Source organism: Hippocampus comes, unplaced genomic scaffold (assembly GCF_001891065.2).
Source record: "Hippocampus comes isolate QL1 unplaced genomic scaffold, H_comes_QL1_v1.1 scaffold17, whole genome shotgun sequence".
Taxonomy (NCBI): domain Eukaryota; kingdom Metazoa; phylum Chordata; class Actinopteri; order Syngnathiformes; family Syngnathidae; genus Hippocampus; species Hippocampus comes.
In genome coordinates, this window is record NW_017805002.1 from 1864494 (window position 1) to 1880445 (window position 15952).

Consider the following 15952-nt stretch of genomic DNA (forward strand, 5'->3'; position numbering starts at 1 on the left):
CCTAATGTCGACAAACAGACCTGCCACAAAGAATGCAGGGGAGGCTACTGAATTCAACCACCGCAGGACTCCTGATCATCTGATCTTCCTCGCGGCGTTTTACATGAGGCAGGAGCATCCATGCTCGTGATGGACGCAACGAGACGCATACAGGAATTCTGATGTTTAGTTTTCAACATTAACCTCCCATGACACACAAACACACTGATCACATGGGGGCCTGGAATGTTGCTGGAGCACGGCAATGACTTCACTTGCTTGGACTGCTGGTGACTTGGCCTCGTATATTAGTGGAGTACACTGAGAACATATGTTGGGTGCAGTATATGCAGTATGTGTAATTCGTATTGTCCTGTATATGTAAGCAATCATATTTGCGTGCTATAGTACATGTGAGGGATACGTGTTACAGTTTATATACAATATACACATACATATACAGCTTCGGTCTGTAAAAAGTACATTTGAGGTTCATGTGTAGCAATACACATTTCTATTCGCACATGTGAGGTATACGTGGACTCGCGCATGTGTGTATGTGTGCAGGAATACAAATGATGTACCCGAGGGACCGAATGCTGAATTACAAACGTGTCGTCCATGTGCATTGTGTGTGGTGCACATACTTGATGGAAAAACACGACTTGTGAAACAGTGGAGTCAATTTGTGGTATGTGATGTGCATGTTGAAGTGGATATTTGCAATAGTATTTCAGTGGCCCATGTGCATTAGCATGAGTGTAATATAAAGGGGGATACTCAGGAAGTATACGTATACTGTATGTGCAGTCATACACACGCAATCGTGTAGCGTATGTGGTGCACAAGGCAGTAGGACCCGCACAAGTTCGACCATATCGGTATGTTACTTGATCTGTCCGGAAATCAATTTAAGTTAAATGGTAATAGTGATAGTCATAGTTTAATAGTCACGTTTTTTTTTTTTTTTTTAAATAAATCATAGCTTCAATATGTTCTATTTTATAATATAAAATATGTGAAGTGAAAAGTGACATGAGTGATGCTTTGCATCTACAATATGTGAGTATGAAAATGCCTCCCACATACTGAACCCGGTGGAGGACGATTAAAGGGACGGACAAAAACCCACTTCCTTCCTTGCTTAAGCCATCCTTTTTATTTAAAAAAACTCCTCCATCCCAAAAATGGTCATCCGTCTGGGACAGACGGTTGAACCGTTCTGTCACAGGGAAGGAATTCCCATTTCTGGCAAAAGTGTTGAGATGCTTCACTTTTAAATAATAATCTTCAAGAAGGATTTTAAGAACATTACCTCGCCCAGTAAATGTGAGAATTTCCTCAAATGACATTCTTTGGATCAGATGACACAAAAGATGAATATTCTTATGGTCTTTGGTGGTAAATATTAAGATGTCAGATCGCTATAAGATATTTCAAAGGCAGGACAAAATGACCTTTGCACACAACTCACATTTTGTCAAAATTGAGCAGAAGTGGTGAGGGCGGAGGGTGGTTCTCTGACCTTGTTTGTGTTGGGCATCCAAATTATCAGCTGCTGTGCCGTCAAATCGTGCTCATTTACTGCTTGTGCATTGACAATGCGAGACAGCTTGGAGCTGCATTCAGTAAATTGTACCACACGTTCAGGTTTGCATTATTATTATTTTTTTTATGCTCCTTATCCATTTTCTGTGCGCTGCGAGGATGAGAACAGCCTGTAATGTACTCTCAGGTTTTTGAGAATGTTTTTGAAGCTTCTTCCCAGCATAAAAGAAAATCAAACTGACGGCGACATCCCTGTCCATTCTCTTGAGCGCCAGCCTTTACATAAAAAGAGCTCGGTTTGCTTTCCCAGCTGTTCAATAGTAGCTATAAATTCATATTGAAAGACCACAAATTAGCATTTTGTGTACGTTATATTTAGATTGTTTCCACAATAAGAATAAGTTTACAAAAGTTCCACGTGACCTCTTTTCTACTTTGAGCACCTGCTCTTCCAATTGTCTCTGCACAACCATGACCGTAACGTTTACACAAGTTTGAAATTTTAATTTGGTGTTTCTTTCATGTGCCACAAGAGGGAGCCCACATACCACTAGGAGCACACACACCGTACTTTTGAGAATCACTGGCAATATTGTCATAGTTTGTGTTGTACATTTGCACAATACATGTGCACACGTACCGTATTTTCCGCACTACAAGGCACACCTATTCCATTTTCTTGAAAGCTCACAGCGCGCCTTAAAATCCGATGCGTCTTCTGTATGGTTATTAACTCTTTCATTCCACAAGATGTCTTTTTAAAATTAGGCCCCGCCTACCAAGGACGTACTTGTACGTCTAAGTCTTTTTTTTTGCGTCAGAGAGGAGGAGGGTCTGATGCAATCTGTGAATGAGAATAAGCCGTTTGCATTGTAAATCATGTAAAAAAGCGACCAGTAGGTAGCAGTGGTGCCTCACGTGCTTGAAATGCATGCTTTTACACAAAGCTCTTTTTCTCCGTTGTTTGCCCAGGAATCGCCATTTTCATGAAACTTAGCCATTTTGTAATGCCGATTGCTAAAGAATGGAAAAATATGATTTTTGCTGAAAGAAGAGAGTCCACACTTTATTTTGATAGGCTCCATGTTTATATAGCATTAGAACCAAATATTCTGTGGGCCTTGCAAGATCAGTCAAAATCCAGTAAAACGCTGGGATTGAGGGGGTTGCTCCAGTGAAAATGGCTGGGATTGAATGAGTTAAGGTAATATGTCGACCCCAAAATGGCTCGAGACATGCTTACAACGCAGAGTTCAGACTTAAGGCGATCGGTTTCGCCGCTGAACACGGAAATAGAGCAGCGGCAAGAGACTTCAATGTTATCGAGTCAATGTTATAACTTGCTGTTGGTTCAGTGAACTGTGTCGCTGCTTTATTAAATAGGTTTTACTGACATTTGACCGTTCTGTAGCAACGCCACTCAACAGCTAAGCTAGTTTAGCTGTTGTCGTTTGTTCAAAGCTTCTTTGATCTGTGACGTGGGTTGTGTCGGCGCTGACTGGTTGAACCACGTGCGTACGTGCTCGCGCTCACCCGCGCACAGCAGAGAGCCCTATTCATTGAAGGTGCGCCTCATAATCCGGTGCGCCTGTTAGTGCGGAAAATACGATGAATATATAACTTCTTGAACATACAATGTGCAATCGTACTCATGTAGTGCAAGAGAAGCAGAACATGTGCATGTGTAATCTTTGCTGGGGTAGTACAGTGCAGTTAAATCGTAAAATGACAATAGAAAAAGGAGGCTCCTGCTGGAAGCATGTTTATTTTTAGACAGTATATTGATGCATGCCGGTGCATGGCTAATGTACACTACTACGCCACATGGTACACACTTCACCGTTCAAATGGACTGTGTGCATCTACAAGGAAGCGACGCATCAAAGCACACTGTTTGCTACCGAGCCCGCTGGCGTGCTGGGAAAAAGGCATGAATCAATAAGACTTACTCTACGTAGTATGTGCCGTACTGTGGGTCGTCAATTTCCTCCCATCCGTAAGGTAATTCTGCAGAGAGGGAGAGGAGGGAGACAGGAGCGCCGTGTTTAGAAAACAAGCATCATCAGGATCTCATGTTGTTTGACTTGGAAACAGCCCGAGATCATTTAGAGAACATTTCGAGCAAGTGGGCTTGGATGCAAAGCCCCTGATGAACAGATGAGGCAGAAGGAGGGAACAAAGGATGGGAGAGAGAAAGGAGCTCTTCATGCAAGAGGAAGCTTTTCAGAGAGCTCCCTTTCCTTCAGCCTGCTGAAATAGTCCATTTAAAAAAAAAAAAAAACAGGCTGGGAGAAGCTCACTGGTTTGGTTGAAATTCAGGGTGCATTTAAGGCCTCGACTAGCATCTTGCGAATTCAAATTCATCAAACTGCACTCACGTGAGGAAACTGGTTTTTAGTTGTCTTATTTGGACATTCAAGCCTAACTAATGAGTTTGTGGTCTTTGGGAAAAAGCATGTGGAGCAAACACATGATACCACATGAGGCTGATTTTACAATCTCTACCCAATTTATTCTCGTAGGGCAGCATTGTGGAATTGTGGTTTGCACAACTGTCTCGCAGTTTTGCGTTCTCGGCTGAGGCCTTCCTGTGTGGAGTTCGCACGTTCTACCTTTGCTTCTGACCATGTTCCGAAAACATGCATTTTGGACTGAATGAAGACTCTAATTCATCTACATTAGCAACCGGTTTAAGGTGCAGCCCGCCACTTGAGTCAGCTAGGATAGGTCACCAGCTCATCTGGAAAATCGATGGATGACTCTCTTTTCTATGGAAACCGCGCACAATCAATCTGGGGACACTTGTCGTATTTGTCTCCATTGGAAACAATAAAATAGCTTTCATTTGTTCTATGGTCTACCTGACCTTTTAATGCCATATATACAGTACAAGTGGTTATGTTTCCGTAGTGCCGCTCCGCCCATGAAGGTCAAAATTAAACAATCAAATAAACCTTGTGTTCTGAAAATGTGCCGATACTTGGGTTAAATCAGTCAGGGGTGCATACACACAAGCGTGATTCATTTGAACGGAGAAAGATGAAACCCCTCATCAAAGCCATAAGGTAAAGAGAGCAGCAATGAATTTTGTTGGATGTCTAGTATTAGCATTTGCGAACAGTGTTTGGTTCTGAGAAGTGGCGCATACTTGATGATGACACTGACGATTACCATCTATACATACCTCCATCCTCGCACTTCTCGGGGGGTTTTGCCTTTTTGGCCAAGCGGGGATCCAACCACGTGGTTGTCTTGGTGTTATGACTGCGGAGCACAAAAAGCAGACGACACCAATAAGAGGGGCGACCACAGCCAAAACATGCAATGGACCGTATTTCCGAAAATTTAGGAACAAGACCGTTTGAAAGTTTTCGTACTGTTTTTTCAAGATTTTGTTTCAAAGGAGGGATGATATATTCCAACCATTCATTTTCACTTGTGCTTGTCCTCATTTTGATCACAGGTGAGCTGGAGCCTACCAAGCTGACTTTGGGCGAGAGAGTCTGAATCACTCTATGCTGGTCACCAACCATTCATAGGTCACCTATAGAAAAATAACCATTCACGCTTATGGACGCTTTCAAGTCTTCAATGAAATGCGCAAGGTTTTTAGAAGCCAAAATTTAAACCGAGAACCTCTGAACAGTGGGGCAAAAGAGCCAGCCACTTTCACCGTGTTGCCCACTAATACTGAGTCATGTATTTCAATTTCAGTTTTGAAACTTGTTTAACAACAATGTAAGAGAGACAATTCTGTCTTATCTCCTGTTCCTGCCATCTCTCCCTGCCCGTTTTCAGATTTGGGCTGGGCTATGGTCATGTCAATCCAGTTTCAATTCAATTTTATTCAATGTTTGGCGATTTAGATACTTTTATTAGATCTTTTAGAATCCAATCAACATATCTCAGTGTTTTATCTTATTAACGCTGTACATCTCTATGTTCAGTCGGGAATAAAGCCCACGTAAAAATTATTTTGTGTTCGGTCAAGTCTTTTATATATATATAAAATGGAATTTTGTCATACATCTGGCTAGAAGATGCATGGCCCTATGTGGCCCCCCCAGTAGCTGTCATGAAAACTTGTGGTCCCCTCCAGCATTAAAGTTGCCCATCCCTAGTCTACACTGTGTTGATGGAGCATTGGATTTGGTCCTGACAGCAACAAAATACTCCAGGACAACTTGATAAATAATAATTAGTGAAGAGCTGTCAAGCGCAACTCACTCGATGAAGTAGACCATGCCCGTCTCAGTGTAAGCCATCTCCCAGTTGAGCGGAAGCGGCTCCAGGCTGTCATCGCGGGGAAGCGAGCTCCACGTGCGGAAGTCCATGGTGCTGCTGGACTGGGCGTAGCTGGGCACGGCTCGTCTCCAGTCGGCTTTGTGCTCTGTGCGACGCCATGCAGAAAGCAGGAGGTGATCAGAGGTAGGAACTAAGTTAGCCTGTTAGCATCCCTTCCAAAAAAAGGAAGGGCCGCATGCTTCATCGTCCACATGCATCTGCTGGCGCATGTTTAACTGCCCCGGGACTGCTTCGCATTTGCATGTGCACATACTGTTAGATCTTATGCCTACATGTATGTGGAAACCCCTCCACTAGGAGGTGTGGGGGGGCGGGGCAGCAATGACAGATACAATACTTCACAACCAAAGCAATTTGGACCCGGCAGGCTTTCTCGGTATACTTATATTGCCTCCATTTGTTGACAGACTACACCTTCTCTTTAATGAGGAACTATTTAACAATAAACAATTGTTGTGCAATAAAAGCCCTCGTCGTTCCCCCGTACACTCCAAAAGCTTTTATAAAAGGATCATCCTCACCTTTGCATGTAGCACACACAGAGAGACTGCGTGAAAAGCTGGCGTAAAAACACACTGGCTTCTAAAAGGATTGGTAAATTGAGGCCAATTCTTTTATTTTTTTTTCTGTGGCTTTGACATCAAGTCAAGTACAACTTTATTGTCAAATGTGCTGTATACAGCACAGATGAAATTTCTTCGCTCTCAACCAGACAAGACAACAAGAGGAGCCGCTGCGGGTGCCCGCGCCACCATCAAAAGAACACTTAACATAAAATGACAAAATAATACAACAACACATAAGACACAAACAGTCGTGCAATCTTAACCACTTTTCCTGCATACACTTTGTTGTTTGAAGCAGTTATAGATGAAAGAGAAGCGAATCAAAGTGTCCTTTTCACCAGTGGATCAAATACGTCACCCTGAAAATGGGCACACGTCTGCTACTAGCTAAGTTTGAAAGCAACAAGAAGCTGTAGCGTCCATTATCGAAAAAGAGATTGGCTCTCATCTCCTGTCCCATGTAAATCCACTTCAATTCCAAGCGGCGACTCCCAGTTCCACATACACATCGGCGCTCTGTGCTGCCCCTCCTTTCTTCTCATCGACGGCTCCTCAAGCCATGCATCTATTCAGCCGCAGACTGTCCAACAGCACCGACCTTTCCGCTGAACAAAGCAGGACTATGAAAATGCTGCCCATTATAGGTGCAAAACACAAGCGCCCCGCGGGGCAGCGACGACAGTCAAATGGCGCCGACATTCCTCCCAATCAAAATCAGTGCTGGTACACGCGTGCTGCCGAGAAGGTGCAACCACCAAGCACAGATTCTTCTTCTTTGACGAATGTCGTGGCCAAAATGCTGAAAACAATCCACATCAGGTCCACACGACCTAACAACAACACCATGTAACAAAACAAAAGACAAAACAATATAAAAACAACAAAAACCGCAAGGCTCTTGAAAAGCACTTGCTGACGGCTGCCTACTCGGCGGCGCCATCTTGGAAAAACAAAACAAAAACAAAAACATCAAAATATCAACTGTTTAGCTTTTATTTCCAGGCACTTAGGACTGAAACAAGAGGCGTGACTTGTAACAGGAATGAAGATGGCTCTCATGTTATCATGTTGGTTTCCCCTGAAACTCGAAATGTGGTCTTCAGGCAAAAGCATCCATCCATCCATTACTTGACCACTTATCCAGGGCCGGGTCTTGCGGCAGCAGCTCGAGGAGGGAAGCACAGACTACCCTCTCTACAGCCACGTCTTCCAACTCTTCCGGGAGGATCTCAAGGCATCCCCAGGCCAGTCGGGAGACATGGTCTTTTCCGTTTGGCCTGGCCTCCTGCTGATGGGACATTTCATCCCGGAACACTTCACCAGGGAGACCTCCAGGAGGCATCAGAATCATATGCCGGAGCCACCCCATCTGGCTTCCTTTCAACGTGGAGGAGCAACTACTCAACGGCGAGTCCCTCCTGGATGATCAAGCTTATCACTCTATCTGCAGTTTGTTGATTGGATGATTGCACAAGCAGACTATCGACAGAGCCGACACTAATGTTCCAGTCTCCAAGGCAGATCACAGTGTACCGATCCGAACTGAACTGTGCTGCTTCAGGGCCCAAGAGAGAAAGCCGGCACACAACGAGGCCAGTTGAGGTCACAGCGGGGCGAAGGCCCTGCCAGACTTTACAGAAGGACCACGGAAGGGTTGTGGGGAGAGGAAGGGGAGACGCTTACAAGTCAAGAGTAGAGAGACTTAACGCTCATATTTTCCATTAACCTCCTTCTCAATTCGACCGTAACTCTGCCCTTCTATGGCCTCCCTGAGAGCTACGGGCCACCGGTTGAAGCAGCGCTTTCGTTTGGTGGCCATAAAAAGCAATCCAGCGCATCTGGGCGGGTGCAGCTCTCTTTTTTTGTTTCTGCGTGTATGTATTTGGGTTCAAATATGAGCAAGCTTTTGGCTAAACATACTGGATTTGTGTGGATCCCCGGTGCAGCTGAGCAAGCAGCAGCAGCGTGAGCCCTCATTGTTAGAATAAGGCAACAAATAAATAAAAACAACAAAATCAGCTGAATATCCCCCCCGCTGTTTTATTCTGAATTCTATCACTCGAACAGCCAGGGTGTCATGCTCAACTTGAGACTCATTTGACAATATCCACTGCATTCTCAGTGTGAGGAGCTGTCACAAGTGTGTACGAGTGTCACATCAAAGTGAAGAGAAAAATGGGTGTCCTTTTGAAAGGTATCTCTGCAAAGGTTGAACACATGCCAATGTGTGTTTTCATCATACTTTTATTTGCATAAACGGGTGAAAGTATGAAACTACTAAATGCCAATACAGTAACTGTGAGCAGGTCAACCTGCAACTTAAAGTGCTTAGAAATACACTTTTAGGAATTAAAGTGGACTCATTTAGTCCAGAGAGGAATGCAAGTACATGTTCAAGTGCCACTAATGTCCTCATGTTAGCATATTTGCTCTGTTAAGTATATTCTAGCTCTATTTATTAGAAAGTGGCCCAACTGTTTTTTGCATGATATGTGCCAAGTAGGTATTTGCCTTTTATGTGGCATTTTAATGCACAAGAGCATGCCGCATCTGAGAGGCTACATATTGGATTTTTACAAAATTGTGCTTTGGTTTATCAATGTCATAAGGTCTTGCAGTAGAACACGTACCGCCCCCAAGCCTGAATTGGTAATTAATGTGGTGGAAAATCATTGCCGTGCCGCATTTGAGGTTTTTTTTTATTGGCACGATATATGCAGCATTCAATCAAATTGCAAAATGCAAAAATGACTTTTTTCATCTATTTAATCATTTTTTTCTGTTTTACCTATACAATAGTTCCTCATACAATGGTGTTTGCTGTGAAATTAGATGTAAGCACAATATGCTAACTAGCAAAAAATGAATACAAGAAAAAAAAAAGCCTGTTTTACCATAGCTGTGTACAATGATCCCTCGCCACTTCGCACTTCAAGCTTTGCGGCTTCAGTGTTTCGCGTTTTTCTTTTTCTAAAAATGAATACAAAAAAATAATACAGCCATATCGGCACCCAATTGCGGAAAGACGCATTGTTTCATGTTGATGCGCAAGGTTTCCCTGCAAACTGCTGCTTATTGTAAAGTGATTTGACTTGAATTTACCGCAAACATAAAGTGTTCCATTCCCAAGTTGTCTATCTCAAGGCACCGCACTACTGGTATCAATATATCCGTGTCCATCACATTAAAAAAATTAAGTAATAAATAAATAAATACATTGAATAGATAGATAGATATCAATCAACTGATGTGTGCATACCCGCTTAAAACGTTAAGGTCTGACCAAAATGCGTTTCACGTCTCAGACCATGTACAAGCCGCAAAAAGATCTCTTTCCACAAAGATGACGGAGTCCGACAGTTACACTGACACCGCGTCGCTCGTGCTTGCCTGAGGACGTGGATTTGACAATATGGTGAAAAAAGGCCTATTGATTTAGCGTGACACGGACTCACCAGGCAAGCCGTTGACCAGCGGTGGCCTCTCGTCATCGTCCTCCTCCTCGGGCACGGCGCTGTCCTTGCGGTCCATCTTGCTGACTGAGGTGGTGCGCTTTCGGGGGAGGTCTCCGCCGAAGTCTTCATCGAACAGGACCTGGTCTACCAAGTCAGGCTGCACAAGGTTGGGCTCCGCCGGGGGTTTTGGGGTCCCGTAGAAGTTGCCTTAACAAAGAGTGAAATGAACAAGATTCTGAGGATAGTCGTAAATGGACCTTGAGATGGATTTTCAGGATATGAATAAATGCTGAATGCTCAAACAGCTTTGCACATGTGGCCAAGAGAGAGACAGGTTATGGACCAACCTTGTTACCTTGAATTATACAAATGCAGATTGCTTATTCGTCGACAAGCGTCTTCCTAAGCGTGTATTTTTCACGTCTCTTAACCCCACACCTCCTCCTCATGAGATATCTTCCTAAGTGTGTTTTTTTCCACGTCTCTTAACCCCACACCTCCTCCTCATGAGATGCGCACCACCGGGCTTTCGTGACTCATGTAACATTAAAATCACTCTACTTGGAATTTGCCACCGACTAATTACACTGTTCATTGAATACGGCAATTAGCTATGTTCTCAGCTTGCCAGTTTCCCTCCTAATGAAGGAAAACCTTGTGTTACACATGACAAATATTTAGTCAGATAACAGAAGTGAGGCGTAAGATGCGGGGTTATCTAAGTGTAGAAAAATAAGGATGCTTGGCTCACTGGCGTGCTGCTGGATGCACCCACCTCCATTTATTTGCAGGTAATCCATTTACAAGGTTGAGTATTTCCATCCCATAAATGATGGGCGAATAAGAGTCGGCTGCGCTTTAATCACAATTTTTAATGAGATTAATTAAAGAATAGGGAGTGACACCACTGGGAAATGCAATTTAATTAGCCTCTGTTGAAGAAAAAAAAAAATCGCATTTTGATGCAGCTGCGCACGAGAGCAGAATCTTTTCATGGACTTAACAAGGAGCACGCCAACGTGAAAGGCCTTAAGAGCGGTGTTTATCACATCTTTTTAGAACCGCATGCATGTACATCTCTGCCGGAAAGCCTTGAAATATGGTGAGCTTGCATGCTTTCCAACTCCAAGCAAAATGATATAGGATGTGGTGGATGGATGCATGGATGGATGGATGGATGGATGGATGGATGGATGGATGGGCGGCAGTAGAAGCTTGACTTACGAGACTCTTTGGGAACTCTCTCACCACCAAAACAAAAACACATCCACAACATACATCACGACACTAATCCCACCCCCACCCTCCATTGCGGGGTTTACATTCCAGACCAGGTCCGCAAAAAGTGAAACACACTCGACATAACGCAAACACATCCAAACATAATAAAACAACGCTCCCACCCTGCATCTCATCTACAGAGGGTGACTCCACAACGAGGTTTCCAAATTCCCCAAACAATCCTCAAGAACTTTACTCCAAGAACTCATGTACCTTATTGTTCTAGTCACTTACAACCCTCATCCGTTGCATCGGTCCCCCGGTTTCCCAGCAGCGCTATGTTCAGACGCCCTGTGGCAAAACTCTGGTGTCTCGTTTTCAGGTCGCATATGATGACATAATTAATTCTGGAGTATTGCCCTACATCGGCCTTGGAGACATATTTTCCAACACTTAAATCTTCATTAAAATAGAACATTTCAAAAAGTATTTTCTTTCTGTGGCTGCACATAATGCGCATGCCAGAAACCGCGACATGATGGATGGAAGGATGGATGCAAGAGAGAGAGAGCTTCTCCAGTCAGTCCACCTGCTGTTTGCGAACTGACACGGTTGTTCGCATTAGTCAGAGACAGCTTCATTAGTGGGCGCGAAGATGGCGAACAGAGATGGAGGATGCTACTTGCTAATCTGCCGTCACGCTGACTTTCATCAGCCACGCTACCTTTGTGATTAATGAGGTGCTAGTAGGTTACACGCCGGTTCCATCAGATGTTTTCTGTCTGTACCTGCAAGCGTTGAGACACTTCACCATCAATAAATAGTCCTCAAATACATCACTATTTATTTCAAATGGTTTGCCACTCCGAACATTCATGTCATAATACGACCAATATAACAAACATTTCAAATCATTGACCTTCATGAAACAAAAAAAACAACCCCTCCCCCCTTCCTGAAAAGTATGGAAGCTTGTTTACAGGGTTTATTGACCATAACAGAGTGGATGATTTTGGCTAATGTTAGCATTTTATTTGCAAGCTAACTGTGTATGATTGAACAAATATTTTTCAAATCTCTCTCTTTTTTTTTTTTTATCGCAATCGATATTTCACCGAGTGAAGTTTGACATCAAGTCCAAACACAATAGATGAAAATTCTCAAGGGCAAACATTGATTCTGCAACCATCCACTGTTTCAGTTTCCCCTGAAGAAGGACAAAAGTCTGGTCGTAGAGCCATTGACAAGACGTTACAATCAGGAGCGTTGCCTAAAGCAGGAAATATACCTTCCCGTTGGCGCAGCTCATGAATGCATACCAATAAATGTCATTAGTGACCCCCGGCTGACCCAGGGCGTGGCAGCCAGAAGGCTGTCTCTCAGAACCTTCTCGCGCAATGGCTTGCTTGCCACTGTGTTCTGCTTTTCCCCGCGGAACAAAGTTGCTCCTTCTTTTTGGTTGTTTTTCGTCGTTGTGAGCCTGCGACCGTTTAGATCGGAGCTGCATATTTGGTTTCAACCTCGTGATGACTTTCTTTGTATTTGCCGAGGTGATGTTCTGTTTGCTCACTGCTCTGTGTGGCCATGCTTCGTAAGGCGAGATAGATCCTTCTTTTGTTGCATCATCACGATTTTGCTGTTTATCGCGTTTGCTGCATTGTGTTTTTGTGTGCTTGGATAGCAGCTACTTGCGTTAGCGTCCGTGCGGAGTTGCTTTGTGGTTGGCTATGTGCATTTACTTGCGACATCCTCGCACCCGCTTTGTTGAGTGTAGCGGTGCCTCTTACATGCTACGGCTGCCATGTTTTGCCGGCAGTTTGTCTTGATTGGCCTCTTCCTTCTTGTCCCCTCTTCTAGCTTCGGGCTTTCTGTTGTCTCCCTCTGTCTCTTTTTCTTGGCATTTTTGCTGCCGCCTTCCTCCAGCAGACTTGCCTTGTGGTTCGCTGTGTGCCTCATCTAGTGATGAGAGCGAGCACGTCCTCTTCACTGCCTGCGGCATTACAGCTTCCCACGTGGGAGATTTGCTCTACTCTTGGCCTCTTGCTGTGTTATTGGCATCTATGCCACCTTCCCTTGGCTTATAGCTGTCTATTTCGTGTCGGGTGACACCTGTTGGCTGTGCCACTAGAGGGCTCATCAGTGCCCCCTGCTTTTGGCATGCTTACCGTGCTGGCTGTTTACGCTAGGGAGGCCCCCCTCGAATTTGTGGGGAAAGGGCCGTTATCGTCTGTTGTGTGTGGTGGGCCCTTGCAACCCTGGCCTGCAGAAACATTGAAAGTGCAGGAGTGTCCTTGCTGCTGCCCCCCTGTCCCAACAAGACAGGACGAGAGCTGCCCGGTTGTTGCGGGCCTCCTATCACTTTCTCAGGTGGGCTGCCCACCGGCTGGCCAATCTGCAGCAAATATTGTGTTGGGTATAAAATTGATAGAGTCTGATTTAACCACATATTACACACACTGTAGCTGGAAGAGCAATGCCAGTTAAAGTAAAAAAATTGTATACATTGATAAATTCCTCATGTCATTCTGTTTATTTGTTTATTTTATTTAAGAACAGTTTTCTGTGAAGTTTGGCTCCACCCCTGGTTGTCAGAGTAACACCAGCTGTACTTGCCATTGGCCCAGCAGTACATGGGAGCGTGCCAAACAAACACCCTGAAAAGGATCCTCCTCCCCTTGCCTCTAATCGCGTCTTGCCAGGCACAATGATTACTGTTAAGAGGGTCAGAGTGATTAATAAAAGAGCAGGGAAGAGGGTATTTAAGAGAAATTATGCATATGAACAACGATTATAAAAGCGGAGGTGAGAAAAAAAAAAGAACGCTATACATGAGCTATTAACATAATGAGCATCCTGGCAAGTCACTGGAGACTATTAGCGAAACTATTACGGTTATCTCGGAGCCCCATTAGCCTGCTACCTTGAATACAGTTTAGTCAGTGCAAAGTGAAGGCAATTGGCAGGCTCTCCAGACGGGGTGCTCTAACTGTGCTGACCTGTGACAAAACCCGTCTGACCTTGTTTATTTTTCTATTTTCCAGTGCACTCCAAGCCAAGCTCACTGGAGAAAGGAGAGAAAGAGAGGGAGAGAGGAAATGGAGAGGCAGTGCCTTAATGCGATTACTTCCACTCCGCCTTGGAGTGCAGAGAGCTCGACACTCGCAGCTCAAGCTTGTGCTGACTGGCTTTTAGTGGGAAGGAAAAAGGCCGGAAAGGAGATAAGTGTTCCGCAGAGATACCGAGAACACTGACACCTGCCCACCCGCAGAATGTTTAGTGAAAAGAACAGTACATCTAGGCTAGGTGTCCCTACATTCTATACCAGGGATGGGGAGCCGGTGGGCCGCGAGCCACCCACCCTCGGAGTGGCCTCAATTCATTTTTAAAAATACTGTAGTTGACTGTAGCTGTGCAGTTTTAAATTGGAACATTAGTGTTCGAAACAAAACGGCTAGAATTCGCTGAGGAGCATCTCCATCCCTGAGACTGTCATTACATTTCAGAGAAGAGTGCACCCGCACAGAATTTTAACACAAACTTATCTGCCAAGTGTCGTATGTTTCCAAACACCACCATCAGCGATGAACGCGTTCAACCTTAGATGCCACTGAAACACTGATCTCAAAATTACACCGATTTTTTTTTTTTAATAAGAACAATTCATAGTTGTTTTAAAGTACTAAATTGGTGTTCTCCCAAAAGATGGTGATTGTACATTCAATGCTTAGTGTTACATAACGTGTAGGGTGGCTTCATTGAACAAGTGGCTGTTGGGACGGATGACACACCTACCAACGATGCAGAGGTAATAACCGGGTGTTCTATACATACTTTGAATCCAGTGGGATATTTCAGGGAGAACATGGCAACTCCACACGGGGATACAGTGGACACCGACTATTTGCGGTGGATCGGGTCCAATCAGGACCAAAAATAGTTTAATTTCCCACCCAAAAAACTGACAGAACCCTATAATTGATATCTTTTATGGTAAAATTACAACGGCCAATATTAATAGTGTAGGGATTGCAAGTCTCACCTAGGAGAGAGGCACTTTCGCTTTGCTAAAGAAGACAAATCACCACTCGCTTGCCGCAGGGTGCAACATGAGGCAGGTCAAGAAACACGACAAAATGTTGTACTGTACATGCAACAAAGCTAATAGTGAGCAAATTATAAAATAAATGAGACGGGTGTAACACACATGAGTCATAAATAAAAGGTCATGGAACCCATGTAATTAAGGGGAACAATTTCCAATTTGAGGCGAGATGCATGTTGGATGCCATCCGTTTTGTCATATGTACTACTAACTATCAATTCAAAACCCTTTAATAGCATTCCATGCACTTCTAATTATCTTTATACACTACCATAGCCTTAACCCTTTCATGCATCAATAATGATAACCTGTAACATGAGACGCTGCCCCTGAAAGGGGTTAAAATTGCACGGTACATAACCGACTTAACAGAAAAGCACACGCTTCTAGTCTTTGGATGGCAACTTGTGTGGCCTCCCACACTTTTTACCACGTCAGAAAATTCATCAATCAATCACTCATCAATGTAGGCAAACCAGTGGTTTGGAATCACAAATGTGAGGAGGTTGACTGCACTCCATCGGCCATTCAAACCCTGATCTACTTTTTGAGATCGACCTGCAGACCACTAATTTCCTGACAGATTCAATCTAAGCGTCGCGTGGTTCTTCTTACTCCTCTTTTTTTTGTCAGGTCAAAGTTTGGGCTGACAGCTTACTTGACACCTTCTGGAAGAAGATGACAAATGGTTTATCACAGGGATCACGGACTGATGGAAGAATCTGGCGCAACAAGCCCATACCCAACGGCGCACCTTACCCGTGGACACACACACA

The 15952-nt window shown here is 44.1% G+C and overlaps 1 protein-coding gene across 2 annotated transcripts in view; it reads right to left on the bottom strand.

Moving 5' to 3' along the window:
* magi3b (membrane associated guanylate kinase, WW and PDZ domain containing 3b) overlaps nt 1-15952 on the bottom strand; it is a 135148-nt gene that overhangs the window by 26906 nt on the left and 92290 nt on the right. For both annotated transcript variants that reach the window (XM_019857626.1, XM_019857632.1), the window contains exons 4-7: nt 9854-10060; nt 5755-5917; nt 4712-4791; nt 3477-3534 (exon numbers count right to left, since the gene is read on the bottom strand). In XM_019857626.1, coding sequence (XP_019713185.1) covers nt 3477-3534; nt 4712-4791; nt 5755-5917; nt 9854-10060 — 508 coding nt within the window. The remainder of the gene's footprint in view (nt 1-3476; nt 3535-4711; nt 4792-5754; nt 5918-9853; nt 10061-15952) is intronic.